We start from the raw sequence: 22,109 nt of genomic DNA on the forward strand, positions 1-22,109 counted from the left end.
TGTGACCAGTCTTCGTCAACTGGATGTGACTTCATCTTTAATCCTCAGCCACTCTCCCAATACTGCTAAAATCCAACCGGGCCCTCAGCCCTGTTCTCCTATGGCTCAGGACCAAATGCCATTTAACCACTTCCACAAACCAATGACTTCAGAGCCATCTTCCCTTTCACCCTCCTGAGAAAAACCTGAAGCTCCCAATACCTGCAAGCACTGAAATGTCTGTAGCCTCCACTGTAGCCATATCCGGGCAAAGCTTACTACAAGCTCTACGCAGACGCAAGATTCAGAGTGTTGCAATGCCGTTTGTCGTCACAAAAGAGGCGGCTCCTTGTAATACACTCCGGCATTCTACGTACTATCTGAAAATTGAGACATGCCGTATCATTCCTTCTGCAGCCAAGTGGCGCAGCGGTCTAAGGCACTGCATCGCAGTGCTAGAGGCATCACTACAGACCCTGGCTGTATCACAACCGGCCGTGATCGGGAGTCCCATAGGTCGGTGCACAATTGATCCAACGTCGTCCGGGTTAGGGGAGGGTTTGGCCGGGGTAGGCCGTCATTGTAAATAAGAATTTGTTCTTAACTGACTTGCCTAGTTAAATAAAGGTTCAATAAAACAAATTAAAAGATAAATGGGGGCAGTGTTGTTGCTTGGTACCTTGATCTGATCTACAGTGCCTTCAGAAAGTATTCAGACTCACTGTCCGGGGGGTATCATCGGATGGGGCCACAGTGTCTCCTGACCCCTCCTGTCTCAGCCTCCAGTATTTATGCTGCAGTAGTTTATGTGTCGGGGGGCTAGGGTCAGTTTGTTATATCTACTTATCCTGTCTTATCCAGTGTCCTGTGTGAATTTAAGTATGCTCTCTCTAATTCTCTCTTTCTTTCTCTCTTTCTTTCTCTCGGAGGACCTGAGCCCTAGGACCATGCCTCGGGACTACCTGGCATGATGACTCCTTGCTGTACCCAGTCCACCTGGCCGTGCTGATGCTCCAGTTTCAACTATTCTGCCTGCGGCTATGGAACCCTGACCTGTTCACCGGACGTGCTACCTGTCCCAGACCTGCTGTTTTCAACTCTCTAGAGACAGCAGGAGCGGTAGAGATACTGCTAATGATCGGCTATGAAAAGCCAACTGATATTTACTCCTGAGGTGCTGACTTGCTGCACCCTCGCCAACTACTGTGATTATTATTATTTGACCATGCTGGTCATTTATAACATTTGAACATCTTGGCCATGTTCTGTTATAATCTCCACCCGGCATAGCCAGAAGAGGACTGGCCCCCCCTCATGGCCTGGTTCCTCTCTAGATTTCTTCCTAGGTTTTGGCCTTTCTAGGGAGTTTTTTCTAGCCACCGTGCTTCTACTCCTGCATAGCTTGCTGTTTGGGGTTTTAGGCTGGGTTTCTGTACAGCACTTTGAGATATCAGCTGATGTAAGAAGGGCTCTATAAATTTGATTGGATTTTTTCCACATTTTGTTACGTTACAGCCTTATTCTAAAATGTATTAAAAATATTTTTTTCTCAGCAATCTACACACAGTACCCCACAATGACAAAGTTAACGTATTAAAAATAAAAAAACAAAAGTACCTTATTTACATAAGTATTTAGCCCCTTTGCTATGAGACTCGAAATTGAGCTCAGACACATCCTACATTGATCATCCTTGAGATGTTTCTACAACTTGATTTGAGTCCACCTGTGGTAAATTCAATTGATTGGACATGATTTGGAAAGGCACACACCTCTCTACATAAGGTCCCACAGGTAACATTGCATGTCGGAGCAAAAACCAAGCCATGAGGTCGAGGGAATTGTCCGTAGAGCTCAGAGACAGTATTGTGTCGAGCCACAGATATGGGGAAGTGTACCAAAACATTTCTGCAGCATTGAAGGCCCCCAAGAACACAGTGGCCTCCATCATTCTTAAATGGAAGAAGTTTGGAACCCCCAAGATTCTTCCTAGAGCTGGCTGCCCAGACAAACTGAGCAATCATGGGAGAAGGGCCTTCGTCAGGGAGGTGACCAAGAACCTGATGGTCAGTCTGACAGAGCTCCTCTGTGGAGATGGGAGAACCTTCCAGAAGGACAACCATCTCTGCATCCCTCCACTAATCAGGTATTTATGGTAGAGTGGTCAGACGGATGCCACTCCTAAGTAAAAGGTATATGACAGTCTGCTTGGAGTTTGACAAAAAGGCACCTAAAGATTCTCAGACAATGAGAAACAAGATTGAACTCTTTGGCCTGAATGCCAAGCATCACGTCACGAAACCTGGCGCCATCCCTACGTTAAAGCATGGTGGTGGCAGCATCCTGCCGTGGGGATGTCTTTCAGCGGCAGGGACTGGGAGACTAGTCAGGATCAAGGAAAAGATGAACGGAGCAAAGTACAGAGAGATCCTTGATGAAAATCTGCTCCACAGACAAGACAATGCAGAAGTAGCTTTGGGGACAAGTCTCTGAATGTCCTTGAGTGGCCCAGGGCCAGAACTTGGACTTGAATCTCAAAAAAACATCTCTGGAGAGACCTGAAAATAGCTGTGCAGCAACGCTCCCCTTCCAACCTGACAGAGGTAGAGAGGATCTGCAGAGAAGAAGGGGAGAAACTCCCCAAATACAGGTGTTCCAAACTTGTAGCATCATAACCAAGAAAACTCTAGGCTGTAATTGTTGCCAAAAGTACTGAGTAAAGGGTCTGAATAATTATGTAAATGTTATATTTCAGTTTTAAATGTTTGTCATTATGGGGTATTGTGTGTAGATTGATGAAGGAAAAAAACTATTTAATACATTTTAGAATTAGACTAACACAAAATGTGGGAAAAGTCAAGGGGTCTGAATAATTTCAGAATGCACTGTATAGGCTATATAGGCTATTCATCAAAGTAGCCTATTTTGCATTGATAACCAAATATAATCTCAGCGACTGTTCATACAGTAAACCAAACAACAAGAATCCACCCAAAAATGTATTTTGTTTAGAAGTAATAACTAGTGATTACAGGCATAATGACAAGTTAAATAGCCTACGTACAACTGGTAAAAAGTCTTCTCACTCATGTGACTCTGACAATAGTGGACTAAGATGCCTGCTGCAGTGCTCTCTCAACACACACACCTATCCAGCCCTCCCCACCACTCCCTCACTCCCTCACTCCCTCACTCACTCACTCACTCACTCACTCACTGATTGTCAGCAGCAGCAGGTCACAGTGAAATATATATATTTTTTAAAGAGAAATGCCATGGCGGCCTGCGGTGAAACTTATAAGTAGCCCAAAAACTTGCAACCCACCTGCTACATTGTTTTCAAAGTAGCCCAATTTGGTCCGGAAACATGGCAACCCTGCTATCAATAGACGGCCACTTTTCCTTGCATTCACAAAATGAAGGAACAAAAACTAACACTTTGCTATCGCCCCGTTGTGAATGGGAGTGGGACCGGCGAGGGTATCATGTTACCAAAAGATGTCAGCTACTCCAAAAATACCACTCCACATGAACGCATGGACATTGATGAATAGAGGGAAGCTTAAGAGCCTTAAGGCCCTGCCAACCCTGTCATAACAACCTTACCAAACCTCATGGACTAATATGAACCAGGGCCATCTTACACTGATCTGGACGTCCTATCTAACCCCAGGAAGACAAGGTAACAGCTGTTCCCTTTGACCTCAATGATCAGTACACCTTCTGTCTGAGGACATCTAGAAGAGCATCTGGGGAGGAAGAGGCACCATCAACCATATTGCACCTGCTTAACAGAGGTCCTAGTGTGAGTGAGGAGCTAGTGGTGGAGGTACCCCATGTGTCCCTACTACCAGCTGGAACCAAACAGAGAGCTGCTTTCCATCTGAGCTCTAGTCTTCCAAAATATCACATCAGCAGTCTATAAGGACATCTGAGTTCAAAATCCTGTCTTTAGCCAAACATTAAATTCTGCATTAATATAATCCACCGTTTTTACGAGTGAGTTAGCGGATCTTAAAAACTATACCCGCTGACTGAACTGAAATCTAACATCCTGTGTGTATTAAAAAGGCACAGTGTTACTCTCTGAGCATAAGTATGGATATAAAAGTCATCTGAGCAACATTCATATTTACTGATGAACATACTGAGCTCCCAGGAGTTCAACCAAAATGCTTGCCAGGAGCTTAAAAAACACAACTAAACCACACAGTGCTCTCCAAGTGGAGAGATGCTCCAAGAATAAAAACCTGCCATACACATAACATTACAAATAGTCTCCAACTGTCTTGAGTGTGTTGTTATTGTGTATGTGTGCATGTGTGTTTGAGTGAAAGACTGTCACAATGCATATTCATGCTTATACAACGGTGGGTCGTATCTTGAATTCTGATTGGTTAAAACTGCATTCCAGCCGGTGTCTGTTCCACAAGTTACCACCGGCTAAATCTGACTTTAAAATGCCTATTTACTATGTTCCATCTGACTGCGCAATTCACTGTCTCATCAGCCCAGCCAAGCAATTTATAAACTTGATCTCCACTATAAAAAGCCTCTATACATTATTTCACATTTCTTTTAGACTAACATTTAGTTTTCAACAGCATATTTGTAAAAACCTTGCAGTCTGTCTCTCTGACATTTGTAACATTGTTTCAATATTGAAATTTGATCTCCAGCTGTCCTATGGTAATGAACGTGTTGGGAGTCTGGACGAGACAGACAGGCAGACAGCTTTTCTCAGCCAGTCGAAATCATGAATCAGCTGGCATCATTTTTATGGATGTATACAAAGAAATGTCAACTGAAAAATGGTAAAACTAAACAAAATGCAGCTTGTTTGCAGTCTTTCCAGCTTCAGTTTGAAGTGATTGTGTTAGCAGTGTTGTTGGCTAGCTCCTCTAAACAACAGTGTCCTGAGGAGTGAGCACATTTTCTATTCCAGACGAAATCGTGCCTCATTAGCTCAATGTTATGGATGTATCCAAATAAATGTCCCTAGAAAACAGCTTAAACAAATGCAAATGTGCCTAATTTGCTGTTATTCTGGCTGCAGTTTTTGACGTGGCTGTAAGTTAGCGATAGATGCAAGGGATAATATCTAAATAGTAGTACATCGTCTCGGGCCTAACAACACTTGTGTGTGTGTGGTGTGTGGTGTGTGTGTGATCATAGGGCAGCAATAATCTCCTGTGACTCACAATCACACAAACATAAGATTCTAAACGGAAAATTGGCCTTCACTCGAGCTGGTGAAGGATGATTTTGTGCGAGAAATCCATCTTCAAAATCAAATTTCTTTCAAATCAAGCTTCTTTGTTGTCCATGAATGACTTCCTCTCCCCCCAAAGCCGCAGTAATAATGTGTGGAGTCCTTTCATTATCCTTCACAAACCAGGCTTAATCCCGGAACTGGCATTAAAGAAGAGCGCAAGGCACAAAGGTCGCCCCGCAAGTGGAAAATGGGAGCCGTAATGTTCGGTTAACACTATGGTGCTGCTGATGCAACGTTAATCCTGCAGCTGCATTGATGAGGGTTAGGGGGATAGGGGCAGTCCCACACAAAAGGTCACCAACAAGTGGGTAACTGAAATAGAGCCACCATCATGAAAACCTTTCCCTCTGTTTAGCTCTACAGGTAACTGCCAAAATAAAGGAAACACCAACATAAAGCATCTTAATAGGTTGTTGGCCACCAATAGCCAGAACAACTTCAATGCACCTTGGCATAGATTCCACAAGTGTCTGGAACTCTATTGGAGGGTTGCGACACCATCCTTCCACAAGAAATTCCATCATTTGGTGTTGTGTTGATGGTGGTGGAAAACGCTGTCTCAGGTGCCGCTCCAGAATCTCCCATAAGTGTTCAATTGGGTTAAGACCTGGCGGCTGAGACGGCCATGGGATTTGGTTTACATTGTTTTCATGCTCATCAAACTATTCAGTGACCACGCATGCCCTGTGGATGGGGGCATTGTCATCAAAGTCATGGTAAACAAAATAATGGCCTGCTTATTATTTTTATACATGACCTTAAGCATGATGGGATGTTAATTGCTTAATTAACTCAGGAACCACACCTGTGTGGAAGCACCTGCGTTCAATATACTTTGTATCCCTCAATTACACAAGTGTTTCCATTATTTTGGCAGTTACCTGTATAACTCTGCCGTTCTATTCCTCATCTTTTTCACCTTATTTTCTGATATATTTTAGCTCTTTCTCTAAATCCCCAATCAGACATGGCCTAGCTCCCATCAGCAGAAAGGTCAGAGCAGAGAGACAGGGCTCGCTGACAAGGAATGAGACATTTCCACCAAGAGTAGGCTCACATGTCAGGGAAAGGGTATGGGAGAGGTGGGTCATGGAGTAAGGGAGATGTGAGGGGGGTCAGGGAGGGGAGAGGGGGGTAAGGGTGAAGAGAGGGGGGACTGATGGGTCTGATGGTCACACAGAAGAGCAAAGAGAGAGAGCGAGAGCGACACCCCCCCCCCCCCCCCCCTTCAAATGTAAAGAAAAATACATAAAACAGTCATCCATGGGTTAGTGTATCATCGTAAAACCCATAATGCCGTAATCCATTCTCATTTCCATTATAACACAAAACCACACAAACAGATTTCCCTATACGTTGAATGGTTCAGGCGCACTGAATCAGACGGCACTAAATGTCTGAATTAAAGATGGAAACATAAACCTTCATTTATCTGTCGTAATCCATCAATCACCAGATTGGATCCACTGAGCCTGTACATACATTATTCATAATGCATCAGTGATTTAGGAAATGTAAATGCAAATAGCACCTGTAACCTTCACACAGATTACAGGCTCCTTTACATGCAGTGGACACGGATTACAGGGTTTCAAAGGGCATGCACGCACGCACGCAGGCAGGTAGGCAGGCAGGCAGGCAGGCAGACAGACAGACAGACAGACAGACAGGCAGACAGGCAGACAGGCAGGCAGGCAGGCAGGCAGACAGGATTCCACTCTACGTGAGTGAACCTACTGTCTGCAGCCCAGTGCTCCTGCTCCCCAGCCTGCTGGGGTGCAGTGGGCTAAGCTGATTACATCTGTTGGTCTAGTGCAGTGGTCACCAACCAAAAGCAAGCCGAGATCTACCGCTAAGATGTTTAAACATGACTTAAAACATTTAACATAGACCTAATACATTATCACAGCATATTGGCAGTGCCTTGCGAAAGTATTAGGCCCCCTTGAACTTTGCGACCTTTTGCCACATTTCAGGCTTCAAACAGGCTTCAAACATAAAGATATAAAACTGTATTTTTTTGTGAAGAATCAACAACAAGTGGGACACAATCATGAAGTGGAACGACATTTATTGTCTATTTCAAACTTTTTTAACAAATCAAAAACTGAAAAATTGGGCGTGCAAAATTATTCAGCCCCCTTAAGTTAATACTTTGTAGCGCCACCTTTTGCTGCGATTACAGCTGTAAGTCGCTTGGGGTATGTCTCTATCAGTTTTGCACATCGAGAGACTGAAATCTTTTCCCATTCCTCCTTGCAAAACAGCTCGAGCTCAGTGAGCTTGGACGGAGAGCATTTGTGAACAGCAGTTTTCAGTTCTTTCCACAGATTCTAGATTGGATTCAGGTCTGGACTTTGACTTGGCCATTCTAACACCTGGATATGTTTACTTTGGAACCATTCCATTGTAGATTTTGCTTTATGTTTTGGATCATTGTCTTGTTGGAATACAAATCTCCGTCCCAGTCTCAGGTCTTTTGCAGACTCCATCAGGTTTTCTTCCAGAATGGTCCTGTATTTGGCTCCATCCATCTTCCCATCAATTTTAACCATCTTCCCTGTCCCTGCTGAAGAAAAGCAGGCCCAAACCATGATGCTGCCACCACCATGTTTGACAGTGGGGATGGTGTGTTCAGCTGTGTTGCTTTTACGCCAAACATAACGTTTTGCATTGTTGCCAAAAAGTTCAATTTTGGTTTCATCTGACCAGAGCACCTTCTTCCACATGTTTGGTGTGTCTCCCAGGTGGCTTGTGGCAAACTTTAAACGACACTTTTTATGGATATCTTTAAGAAATGGCTTTCTTCTTGCCACTCTTCCATAAAGGCCAGATTTGTGCAATATACAACTGATTGTTGTCCTATGGACAGAGTCTCCCACCTCAGCTGTAGATCTCTGCAGTTCATCCAGAGTGATCATGGGCCTCTTGGCTGCATCTCTGATCAGTCTTCTCCTTGTATGAGCTGAAAGTTTAGAGGGACGGCCAGGTCTTGGTAGATTTGCAGTGGTCTGATACTCCTTCCATTTCAATATTATCGCTTGCACAGTGCTCCTTGGGATGTTTAAAGCTTGGGAAATCTTTTTGTATCCAAATCCGGCTTTAAACTTCTTCACAAAAGTATCTCGGACCTGCCTGGTGTGTTCCTTGTTCTTCATGATGCTCTCTGCGCTTTTAACGGACCTCTGAGACTATCACAGTGCAGGTGCATTTATACGGAGACTTGATTACACACAGGTGGATTGTATTTATCATCATTAGTCATTTAGGTCAACATTGGATCATTCAGAGATCCTCACTGAACTTCTGGAGAGAGTTTGCTGCACTGAAAGTAAAGGGGCTGAATAATTTTGCACGCCCAATTTTTCAGTTTTTGATTTGTTAAAACAGTTTGAAATATCCAATAAATGTCGTTCCACTTCATGATTGTGTCCCACTTGTTGTTGATTCTTCACAAAAAAATACAGTTTTATATCTTTATGTTTGAAGCCTGAAATGTGGCAAAAGGTCGCAAAGTTCAAGGGGGCCGAATACTTTCGCAAGGCACTGTATATTATTTTGTATATGTAAAGACAAGATTAAATCAAGAATAGACAGATCGGTGACATAATTAGCCTATCAACTTGTGAAATATATACAGTACCAGTCAAAACTTTGGACACACCTACTCATTCAAGGGTTTTTCTGTATTTTTACTATTTTCTGCATTGTAGAATAATAGTGAAGACATCAAAACTATGCAACAGCACATATGGAATCATGTAGTAACCAAAAAAGTTTAATTTTATATTTGAGATTCTTCAAAGTAGCCACCCTTTGCCTTGATGACAGCTTGGAATTAGTAGGTGTGTCCAAACCTTTGACTGGTACTGTATATTTGAGCAGCTTCCCCCTGAAAGGTCTGTGCACGGCCCTGGTACAGTAGCCTACTAACTCCCTGACCCACTACTAGAGCCTGTCTTAAATCTTCATCAGAAACACATTAGTTCTGTGTTTTATGGAATGCTGCTGCTGAATGTCATCCTGTTGTGGAATCATCAGGGGGTTTAGTAGAGGTTCATAAGAAAGGCGATTAGGACTAAATGAGGGGGGTGTCTTATTGCTAGGAGCTGCATAACAATGTATTATATATAACACAACGTTGTGGCTGCAGAGGCAGCAGTTGGCATTGTGATGCTGTAGAAGTACCCCCCTCACCCCTCCTCCCTCTCTCCATGCTTCTCTCTCTTCTTCTCCATGCCCCTCTCTCCATGCTTCTCTCTCTTCTTCCCCATGCTTCTCTCTCTTCTTCCCCATGCCCCTCTCTCCCGCTAGTGCTCTTCAGTTGACCCTTTCACTCGCTAGCTCGTCTCTGCTGCCAACAGCTTTGCATTTCAAATGACGATCAATTCTCTGGACCGGCACTGTCCTTCTCTGCCATATTGACTGGCCAATTCCCAGGTAACTAAATCGCTAAGCCCGCCCCTAACTCTGTCGCACGTTGACGATAGCTTACACATGAGAGCTTGATCGATGGGCGGCCATTAACACTGCCAAGGCAGATCAGCCAGGAGATTTACGAGGCCAGAGATGGGACATTTTTGCAGAAGGAACAGCCAAAACACACACACACTCTCGCCGTCTGTCTGTCTGTCTCACAGCTGCTCAATTTGACCCTCTCTTACCTCAACCGTATTGTATGGAGCTAAACATCTTGCACCAACTATTGCTCATGACACATGCAGTTGCAGTACATCAATCCATAATGTACTCTCATACACCTGCATATGCACATCACACTGACAGTGTGAGGAAACTGAAACCAGGCCTTGAAATGAAAAGATGGCCTGCTTAGATCTCACACTGACTTGTCCCCCATTGACCAATACACTGTATACTGTAACTACAGTCCAACACATACAGTACCAAGACAATGGAAGAAACTGGAACAAGAAGAAGATGGGACAAACATGGAAATGAGATGGGGATAAGAGAGGGTGGGTGGGTGGAGGAGAGGAGGAGGTAGATGGCCATAAAGACAAATAGAGTGATGAAGAGAGGAGAAAAGGACAGAGATAGAGAGATAGATAGAGGGAGAGATAGAGGGGGGGAGAGCCGCCAATCTATTTGGCATGTGCAGCCACTAGAAAGAGCCAAGAGAATAATAACTAACAGCAGCTACAGAGTCCTGGCTGAGAGAAGGCTGCTGCTGCAGGTCCACTGTCACACAGAGACAGAACAGCATTCGCACACGGTCTCAGAGAAGGTTTCACACACACACATACACGCACCCAACTCCATTTTAGCACAGTCCTATTCAATACTGAGCATTCCCACATAAGCATGCGCACAAACGTACAAAATGCAAGAGCACCCAGTCCTCCCATAAGATACCATTATCGCACAAATACTGTATAGTGACACACAGATTGATGGGGGACAGTAGAAGAATATAAGTGTTGCCCTTTACACACTCTCCTCTAAAAACATACATAGGCACACACAAATACTCAATCTTCTTGAAGAGTCCCCTCCCTCCCTCCTCTGGAATGTTCCGGCATGTACACATTTTCATTGGAAGAGAAAATATAAACGCAACATGCAACAATTTTCTATAAGGAAATCAGTCAATTGAAATAAATTCATTAGGCCGTAATCTATGGATTCCACATGACTGGGCAGGGGTGTAGCCATGAGTGGGCCTGGGAAGGCGTAGGCCCACCCACTTGGCAGCCAGGTCCACCCACTAGGGAGTCAGGCCAGCCAATCAGAATGAGTTAAGGGCTTTATTACACACAGAAATACCCATCTGAAATGCTCACTAACAGGGATGTAAACACATTTGTGCACAACATTTGAGAGAAATAAGCTTTTTGTGTGTATGGAACATTTCAGGGATTTTCTTTTCAGCTCATGAAACACGGGACCAACACTTTACATGTTGAGTTTATATGTTGTTCAGTGTAACTAAATAATGGACAGTTGCAATGGATGAAACCTGACGATGGTTTATTTAGTCTAAAATATGCATAGGAAAAAGAGACATGCGGCAGTATAAATATATATATGTTTCAATTGATATTCATATTTCTACCTGTAGCTGTTTGTAGCAGAAATATAATATTTTCTGCTGAGCTGTCAGTTGTAAACAAATGGATGTGTCAGCTGACTGCTGGATTAAGATGCTTCCATAGCGCCAGTGGAAGTGTGTGTGTGTGCGTGTGTGGGGGTGTGTGTGTGTGTGAACTTGGAGGGTGAGGGGAGACACCATCACTCTAAACACAGATAAAAGAATGCCTGAAATCTGCTGAGAGCAGCTAAGCTGGGGAGATCAATGTGTGTGAATGTCTTAGTGTTCATGTGTGTGCGTGCCTGAATGCATGTGTGCATATGTGCATGCACGTGCATGTGTGTGAATTATAAATAGGCTACATCGATTTGCACTGTAGTATATTTGTCTTTTAACTAGTTCGATGGCTGTGTCCTATTACCAACCCTGTGAGTGTGCGATAATGAATTGTGGACCTATACAGTATACTGAAGATGTACGTGATAGACACAGAAAGGGGAGGGAGGTTGATGGCTTACTGTTGCCCAGGCAACTCACACAAATAGCCAGGGCCTGATCCGGGTTATTGAAATGCATAGGCTTGCCTTCGCACCAATTATTAATATGTATGTGAGCATCATCTATGACAAGCGCCAAATGTCAGGCTTCTGACAGGGATATATCAGAGGGCTGTGGATAAAGCCTATGAAGACGTCCCATTTAACCCCCATATATCCTGCATAGGGTTGCAAAGCTACCGGTAACTTCCCATAATCTTCAGTAATTTAGGTAATTAACAGAAAATCTATGGCAATCTATCGTAACTATGGTAATTTATACTTGAATAACTTCATATTTAGTATATATTTTTATTTATCTGTGTCCATATTGTCCAGGAGTTTCTAGCAGACAGACCATATGGTTCAAGAGAAAATAGCAGAATTCATGAAAAAAGCATCTAATCAACAATGGCATTATTTTCAATTATCCCTGCAACTTGTCCAAATATTGACTTTTTTCTCAACTGGCAATAGTTTGGAGACAAAACAATGACAACAAATACAATATTGACATATTCAAAGAAATAAGTGTAAAAAAAAGAATAGAAGAAACCCTCATTTTAAACACCAATGGTACTAAGTTGATCATTTATATTTAAGATCATTTTGTACAGCTTTGTCATTCTATTTTTTATTTTAAAATCATCTTATTTAATTATTTCCTTTATTTTTTAAAGGTTTACGGCCACACAGACGGCCAGATATAGTGTAATTCCAGACACCGATGATAATCTAAAGTACCCAAAAGGGCCACTAGATGTCTTGTGATAGGTTACGTAAAATTCTTGAAAGGTACCAGAATTCTTGTAGTTTACTGTTAAAACTTAAAATATTCCAGTAATATACCCTTCCTTTGCAACCCTAGTCCATAGCTGCCTGACTACTGGCATGGAGGGAAGGAGAGGGGCGAGAGAGGCTGCAGCTGAGCTGAGCTGAGATGTGCCCTTGGGGAGACTCAGCTCATGTCAGAGATAGCAATAATCTATAGTGGTGCTTCATTCTCAATTGGCCATATCATGTATGCATGTACACTGAACAAAAATATAAACGTAACATGTAAAGTGTTGGTCACATGTTAAAAAGATCCCAGAAATGTTCCCTGCGTACAAAAAGCTTATTTCTCTCAAATGTTGTGCACACATTTGTTTACATCCCAGTTAGTGAGCATTTCTCCTTTGCAAATATATTCCATCCACCTGACAGGTGTGACATATCAAAAAGCTGATTAACCAGCACGATCATTACACAGGTGCACCTTGTGCTGGGGACAATAAAAGGCCATGTCTCACGTTTCGAGGGAGTGTGCAATTGGCATGCTGATTGCAGGAATGTCCACCAGAGCTGTTGCCAGAGAATTTAATGTTAATTTAATTTAATGTTAATTTATCTACCATAATACAATGTCATTTTAGAGAATTTGGCAGTATGTCCAACCAGCCTCACAACTGCAGTCCACGTGTAACCACGCCAGCCCAGGACCTCCACATCCTGCTTCGTCACCTACGTGATCGTCTGAGACCAGCCAACCAGACAGATGATGAAACTGTGGGTTTAATTTAAGAATTTCTGCACAAATTGTCAGAAACTGTCTCAGGGAAGGTAATCTGCGTGCTCATCGTCCTACCAGGGTCTTGACCTGACTGCAGGGATGAATCCCGGTTTCAACTGTACTGGGCAGATGGCAGACTACATGTATGACGTCGTGTGGGCGAGCGGTTTGCTGATGTCAACAATGTGGACAGAGTGCCCCATGGTGGCAGTGGGATTATGTTATGGGCAGGCATAAACTACAGACAACAAACATAATTGCATTTTATATATGGCAGTTTGAATGCACAGAGATACCATGACGAGATCCTGAGGCCCATTGTCGTGCCATTCATCCGCCGCCATCACCTCATGTTTCAGCATGATAATGCACGGCCTCATGTCACAATGATCTGTCCACAATTCCTAGATGCTGAACATTTCCCAGTTCTTCCATGGCCTGCATATTCACCAAACATGTCACCCATTGAGCATGTTTGGGATGCTCTGGATTGACGTTTACGACAGCGTGTTCCAGTTCCCACCAATATCCAGCAACATCGCACAGCCATGGAAGAGGAGTGAGACAACATTTCACAGGCCACAATCAACAAATGGTGGTCACACCAGATACGGACTGGTTTTCTGATCCACGCCCCTACCTGTTTTTAAGGTATCTGTGACCAACAGATGCATATCTGTATTCTTAGTCATGTGAAATCCATAGATTAGGGCCTAATGAATTCATTTCAATTGACTCATTTCCTTATATGAACTGTAACTCAGTAACATTTTTGAAATTATTGCATGTTGCGTTTATAATTTTGTTCAGTGGATGTAGGGGAGATTAGACAGTTGAGCTACCCTTGTTTCTAGGAAACCATACACAAAATGTATAATTTGACCAAATATTTAGGAAGTGGTCATCATTTCAAGTAGTCTGTAAGGAATAAACCACATGGAAAAGGTACAAGTGAGGTCAAAATAAACAAATTCATGTATTGTGTAAGAGGTTTCATGATGCTTGTATTTAAACCAAAGTGGATCATTTTAAGATTGTTACATCAGTTAGGGTCTCTATAAGCTTCAATATGAAGTCCTAAAACTAGCATGAAAGTGCCTCCTTGTAGCTGTGTGGGCTAATATACTCATAATGTTTGCCTTGGGGTAAGTTGAGATGGTGGTAATACTTCATTCAGTACAGAAATTTGTAGGCGGCTAAACTTACCCTGTCCTGTGACTCAACTTACCCCACACCTGGGGTAAGTTGTGGCAAAAGACCACTTCTGGTAAAGCTATGATTTCAAATGTAATGTTTAGATGAATTCTGATTATTCCAGGGATACACAACATCCTAAAATATGTCAATATCTTTGTTAGAAAGAATGCTATATTTCCCTTGATGGTGATGCTGAATGTAAAAAATGGCTCAATTTACCCCACTCTCCCCTATTGCATGGTATATTATGAATGCATTTGCATACAGCTGCATGCATTCATTTGGGCTCCCGAGTGGAGCAGAGGTCTAAGGCACTACAAACACCCTGGTTCAATTCCAGGCTGTATCACAACCGGCCGTGCTTGTGAATCCCATTGGGCAGCTCACAGTTGGCCCAGCTTCGCCCGGGTTTGGCCAGTGTAGGCCGTCATTGTAAATAATAACTTGTTCTTAACTGACTTACCTAGTTAAATAAAGGTTAAATAAAAAAAATACAACTAAACAATTACATGTTTTTATTTTTTATTAATGTATACAGTATGTCCATATGCCAACTCGTACTGTATTTAGGACATGCATATTCCCCAAATGTATGCATCTTTAAAAAAGCATTCTATACTGTAAACTACACTACATGATCACAAGTATGTGGGACTTCCGACAGAGATGGCAGCCTCGCTTCACGTTCTTAGGAAACTATGCAGTATTTTGTTTTTTTATGTATTATTTCTTACACTGTTACCCCAGGAAATCTTAAGTCTTATTACATACAGCCGGGAGGAACTATTGGATATAAGAGCAACGTCAACTCACCAACATTACGACCAGGAATACGACTTTCCCGAAGCGGAGCCTCTGTTTTGTCCATCACCCAGGAAAATGGATCAGAACCCAGCAGGCAACCCAAAACAACGGTGTCGCAGAAGGGGCAGACGGAGCGGTCTTCTGGTCAGGCTCCGTAGACGGGCACATTGCGCACCATTCCCTACCATACTACTCGCCAATGTCCAGTCTCTTGACAACAAGGTAGACGGAATCCGAGCAAGGGTTGCCTTCCAGAGAGACATCAGAGATTGTAACGTTATTTGTTTCACGGAAACATTGCTCACTGGGGATACGTTATGAGTTGGTACAGCCACCTGGTTTCTTCACGCATTGTGCCGACAGAAACAAACATCTCTCTGGTAAGAAGAAGGGCGGGGGTGTATGCCTTATGATTAACGAGACGTGGTGTGATCATAACAACATACAGGTACTCAAGTCCTTTTGTTCACCTGACCTAGAATTCCTTACAATCAAATGCTGACCGCATTATCTACCAAGAGAATTCTCTTTGATTATAATCACAGTTGTGTATAACCTCCCCAAGCAGACACATCGACGGCCTTGAAAGAACGTAATTGGACTCCATGCAACCTGGAAACCACATATCCTGAGGCTGCATTTATTGTAGCTGGGATTTTAACAAGGCTAATCTGAAAACAAGGCTCCCCAAATTGTATCAGCATATCTAATGCGCGACATGGCTGGCAAAACTCTGGATCATTGTTATTCTAACTTCAGCGATGCATACAAAGCCCTCCCCCGCCCTCTTTTCAGAAAATCTGACCACGACTCCATTTTGTTGATCCCAGCCTATTGTCAGAAACTAAAACAGAAAACGCCCGTGCTCAGGTCTGTTCAACGCTGGTCCGACCAATCGGATTCCACGCTTCAAGATTGCTTCGATCACGTGGACTGGGATATGTTCCGCATAGCGTTGGACAATAACATTGATGAATACGCCGATTCGGTGAGCGTGTTTATTAGAAAGTGCATTGGTGATGTCGTACCCAAAGCGACTATTAAAACCTTCCCCAACCAGAAATTGTGAATTGATGGCAGCATTCGCGAGAAAACTGAAAGCGTGAACCACTGCTTTTAATCAGGGCAAGGTCGACCGGAAACATGACCGCATACAAACAGTGTAGCTATTCCGTCCACAAGGCAATCAAACAAGCTAAGTGTCAGTATAGAGACAAAGTAGAGTTGCAATTCAACGGCTCAGACACGAGAGGTATGTGGTAGGGTCTACAGTCAATCACGGACTTCAAAAAGAAAACCAGCCCCGTCGTGGACCACGATGTCTTGCTCCCAGACAAACTAAACAACTTCTTTGCTCGCTTTGAGGACAATACAGTGCCACTGACATGGCCCGCTACCAAAACCTGTGGGCTCTCCTTCACTGCAGCCAACGTGAGTAAAACATTTAAACGTGTTAACCCTCGCAAGGCTGCCGGCCCAGACGGCATCCCTAGCTGCGTCCTCAGAGCATGCACAGACCAGCTGGCTGGTGTGTTTACGGACATATTCAATCAATCCTTATCCCAGTCTGCTGATCCTACATGCTTCAAGAGGGCCACCATTGTTCCTGTTCCCAAGAAAGCGAAGGTAACTGAGCTAAATGACACTCACTTCGGTCATCATGAAGTTCTTTGAGAGACTAGTCAAGGACCATACCTGGGTCTCCACACTACCTGGGTCTCGACCCTGCCCTGTGCAACTGGGTCCTGGACTTCCTGATGGGCCACCCGCAGGTGGTGAAGGCAGGAAACAACATCTCCACCCCGCTGATCCTCAACACTGGGGCCCCACAAGGGTGCGTTCTCAGCCCTCTCCTGTACTCCCTGTTCACCCATGACTGGGTGGCTATGCACGCCACCAACTCAATCATCAAGTTTGCAGACGACACTACAGTGGTAGGCTTGATTACCAACAACAATGAGACAGCCTACAGGGAGGAGGTGAGGGCCCTCGGAGGGTCAGGAAAATAACCTCACACTCAATGCCAACAAAACAAAGGAGATGATCGTGGACTTCAGGAAACAGCAGAGGGAGCACCCCCCTATCCACATCGACTGAACAGTAGCAGAGAAGGTGGAAAGTTTTAAGTACCTCGGCGTACACATCACGGACAAACTGAAATGATCCATCCACAGAGACAGCAGGGTGAAGAAGGCGCAACAGCACCTCTTCAACCTCAGGAGGCTGAAGAAATGTGGCTTGTCACCAAAAAACACTCACAAACTTCTACAGATGCACAATCGAGAGCATCCTGTCGGGCTGTATCACCGTCTGGTACGGCAACTGCTCCGCCCACAATCGTAAGGCTCTCCAGAGGGTAATGAGGTCTGCATAACGCATCACCGGGGGCAAACTACCTGCCCTCCAGGACACCTACACAAGGACAACAACCACCCGAGCCACTGCCTGTTCACCCCGCTATCATCCAGAAGGCGAGGTCAGTACAGGTGCATCAAAGCTGGGACCGAGAGACTGAAAAACAGCTTCTATCTCAAGGCCATCTGACTGTTAAACAGCCATAACTAACATTGAGTGGCTGCTGCCAACATACTGACTCACCTCTAGCCACTTTAATAATTAAAATTGGATGTAATACATGTATCACTAGCCACTTTAAACAATGCCACTTAATATAATGTTTACATACCCTACATTACTCATCTCATATGTATATACTGTACTCTATACCATCTACTGCATCTTGCCTATGCCGTTTGGGGCGGCAGGGTAGCCTAGTGGTTAGAGCGTTGGACTAGTAACCGGAAGGTTGCGAGTTCAAACCCCCGAGCTGACATGGTACAAATCTGTCGTTCTGCCCCTGAACAGGCAGTTAACCCACTGTTCCCAGGCCGTCATTGAAAATAAGAATTTGTTCTTAACTGACTTGCCTGGTTAAATAAAGGTAAAAATAAAAAAAATAAAAAAATTGGCCATCTCTCATCCATATATATTTTTATGTACATATTCTTATTCATTCCTTTACACTTGTGTGTATAAGGTAGTTGTTGTGAAATTGTTAGATTACTTGTTTGATATTACTGCATGGTCGGAACTAGAAGCACAAATATTTCGCTACCCTCACATTAACATCTGCTAACCATGTGTAGGTGACAAAGAAATGTTGATTTGACCTGCGTGTTTTTGATGGTGTTTGATGGGGTTGAGGTCAGGGCTCTGTGCAGGCCAGTCAAGTTTATCCACACCGATCTCGACAAACCATTGGACCTTGATTTGTGCACAGGGGCATTGTCATGCTGAAACAGGAAAGGGCCTTCCCCAAACTGTTGCCACAAAATTTGGAACACAGAATAGTCTAGAATGTCATTATATGCTGTAGCGTTAAGATTTTCCTTCACTGGAACTAAGGGGCCTAGCTCGAACCATGAAAAGCAGCCCCAGACCATTATTCCTCCTCCACCAACTTTACAGTTGGCATTATACATTGGAGCAGGTAGCGTTCTCCTGGCATCTGTCAAACCCAGATTCTGTCAGACTGCCAGATGGTGAAGCGTGCTGGCATTGTGCATGGTGATCTTAGGCTTGTGTGTGGCTGCTCGGCCATGGAAACCCATTTCATTAAGCTCCTGACGAACAGTTCTTGTGTTGACGTTGCTTCCAGAGGCAATTTGGAACTCGGTAGTGAGTATTGCAACTGAGGACAGACGATGTTTACACGTTACGCACTTCAGCGGTCCTGTTCTGTGAGCTTGTGTGGCCTATCACTTCGCGGCTGAGCCGTTGTTGCTCCTAGACGTTTCTACTTCACAATAACACTAGCTCTAGCTGGGCAGAAATTTGACGAACTGACTTGTTGGAAAAGTGGCATCCTTTGACGATGCCACATTGAGAGACACTGAGCTCTTCTGTAAGGCCATTCTACTGCCAATGTTTGTCAATGGAGATTGCATGGGTGTGTGCTCGATTTCACACACCTGTCAGCAATGGGTGTTGCTGAAATAGTCTAATCCACTAATTTGAAGGGGTGTCCACATACTTTTGTATATATAGTGTAGCACGCTATCTACAGTGGCATTAACAGAAAACACTGGGGAAAAACTGCTATTGACGCTATTATATTCTACTTACAGTAAATGTACAGCATGCTGTAAGCAAGCTATCAGTTAATCAGTGAATTACTAATAACAAATGTTAAATCCATAATATCAAAGGAGGAATGACTAAAAAGCCACAGATATGATTGGTGAATGACATGGTGTTTAGCATCTAAGCATTGGAGCATTGGGACCCCTGCTACTACTGGCACTTCCTGTTCACCTAAGCATGATTAACTCTACGGGCTGATCCCATGCAAACATCAGTTTAATTTCCCCCATAATATGGTTGACTGGAGGAATTAATACATCAAATACATCAGGAGGAAACTCTCCACAGGGACTCCCAGTCTATTAGAATTTTGGCAGGCCAACGAGGAAATACACCCATCACCCAAGCAACAACATTGGATGCTTTGACAAATCTGCACTCCCAAAAAGAATACACAGAATCAAATGGATAGCAGACATTATACTGAAAGCTATAATGTTGAAATAACAATGGTATTACTGAAAGAATAATAGTGTACAAATGAAAACAATCTGTTGGACACCAGCCATCTTCCAAAGCGCCCCCATTTCTAACATGATTACTATGGGAAATCTTGAATAACACCCACGCAATGGAAAAGTGTGTGACAATGATTTGTCCAGTGGATTGGGTGGACAGTCACACCCAAGTGACGTGTGATGTTGATTTCCCAGTGACGTATTAGGCAGCCAGGTGAAAGGACTCAGACTGGTTGGCATGAGGTGCTGGGTTTAGTCATGAGACTTGTCATCCTGCATGCACAGAGAACAGCTGTTGCCATCAAGCCCAGGCCCCAAGACATGGGAACTGCAATCTGGACTGTGTTTGTTGAATACAGTGCAGAGAATATCTAACTGAGGGTGAAACATACATTAAAAACCAAACCAACAACCCCCACAAGCTGAAACTGTGTACAGTCTTACTCAAGACAATAACACATAGCCCAATACACTGATTCATAATGTGCAGTACCATTGGCTCAAACACTCTGCAAAACAAACAAGGAAGTAAAGGTTGTCCATTACATCGCTCTAATGGCATGAGGCTAGTTAGCATAGGTGATAATGTTATCTATCCAGATGATCTACAGGCAAAGAGGCAGTATACAGTATATCTCAGTGTATAGGAGAAAACTCTGTAATCAGCCCTTCGCTGTCCCGAGGAAAACTAGCATATATTTCAGTGTTCGTAGAAGTGTGACTTGCAGCACATTCTACTCCCTAAACCTGACATGGGGAAAACAATGAGCTCTGAATTTCAAGAATCATGATTTTTTTTTAAACTCGTCACAAACTGGTGGGGTTGAGATGCGTATTGCAGAAGGACGCTTCCCATAGGTTACAGCATGCCGTTTCAGATATCTGTGTGCATAATAACACGTGCCAAGCTAGATAGAACAGTACTTGCCAAAGGAGACCTGAGTCATGGCAATATCTACAATACACAAGTCCAATACACATCAAAGGATGGAACTGTTACCTTTTGTTATTATTACTGGGGTACAATTTATTTTATTTTTGCAGGCTGTTGGTTTAATGGTAGACTGCTGGCAAACCAACAGATGAATGAAAAACACAACTGCATATCCTGGTCACATGAAGCATTAAGTGTCCAAGACCAATTATTTTGGCATTACACTCAAAATATAGCCTACAGGTGGTAACATAATTGCAGTAAAGGTTTAACCTAATACTTTGCAACTGACAAAACTCAGGCTGCAACGTTGGCACTACTATGCCCATCCCAGTCAAATGTGACAGGTTGACAAGAACAGCCTGCCAGACCAGCAAGCAGTGTGTGTTAGGCCTTGCACGCCTAGTGTGTACATTTTTACAAATGATAAAAAAGTGAAAATAAATATGTTCTATCATTATAACAGTGGAAGTGCAATGATAACACAAAGTAACTGCCTTAGCAGCAAAAGAAAATGACACTTGGCAATGGAATATTGTATTGCTGACATCTCTTTGTATGCAACGAAAGTTCATGCCAGATGTAACATCATTACATGGTTGTCTTGCAATAGAGGATTTAAATAGTAACCTTTAAATAACACTTACCGGAACAGACATCTTGTGATGTGTTGTTAGAGTAGGCAATGCCTCTATTTGACTACAAAATTTTTTTATAGGTTATTTAATTAAGAAGCTGTTGGCTACTTTTTCAACAACAGCAAAAAAGCTATTTTCTTCAGGACGCCTTCGATGTCAGCCTTTATTCCATGTTTTTCCTTTAAAATGCATCTACATCAGTGTCAGTTCTCCGTTCCGGTTGAGTTGGGAATAAATGTCAGGGATATGGTGGGATTTTCCGAGCTAGGAGCAGCCCACCAAATGCGGCGCAGCCCAGCTCATTTACGTCCAGAGCTCCCGTCTCCAACACACCGTAAACACTCTCCTCTTGTTCTTCTATGTCACACGTTTGTTAATTTTCCCAATAATCCAATGTAAAATATATTTTTTTAAATCGCAACTTTGCGTTCAGTGTCAAACAGAATGAAAAAAAGATTGTCTCCAGTCTTTCGCCTGCTGCGTGTATCACTGCTGCGTGTATCACTGCTGCTGCACGAAAGACCGCTGCGCTCTATACGGTTCT

General features: G+C 43.4%; 1 protein-coding gene across 1 annotated transcript in view; it reads right to left on the bottom strand.

The window, feature by feature from the left end:
* Positions 1-22,109, bottom strand: part of LOC110520323 (breast cancer anti-estrogen resistance protein 1) — a 128,210-nt gene extending 106,101 nt beyond the window's left edge. The window contains exon 1 of the mRNA XM_090221081.1: positions 21,575-22,109. Within this exon, the coding sequence (XP_090077207.1) occupies positions 21,575-21,586 (12 nt within the window). The 5' untranslated portion in view covers positions 21,587-22,109. The remainder of the gene's footprint in view (positions 1-21,574) is intronic.

Source organism: Oncorhynchus mykiss, chromosome 1 (genome assembly GCF_057628025.1).
Source record: "Oncorhynchus mykiss isolate SJ-2025 chromosome 1, ASM5762802v1, whole genome shotgun sequence".
NCBI lineage: Eukaryota > Metazoa > Chordata > Actinopteri > Salmoniformes > Salmonidae > Oncorhynchus > Oncorhynchus mykiss.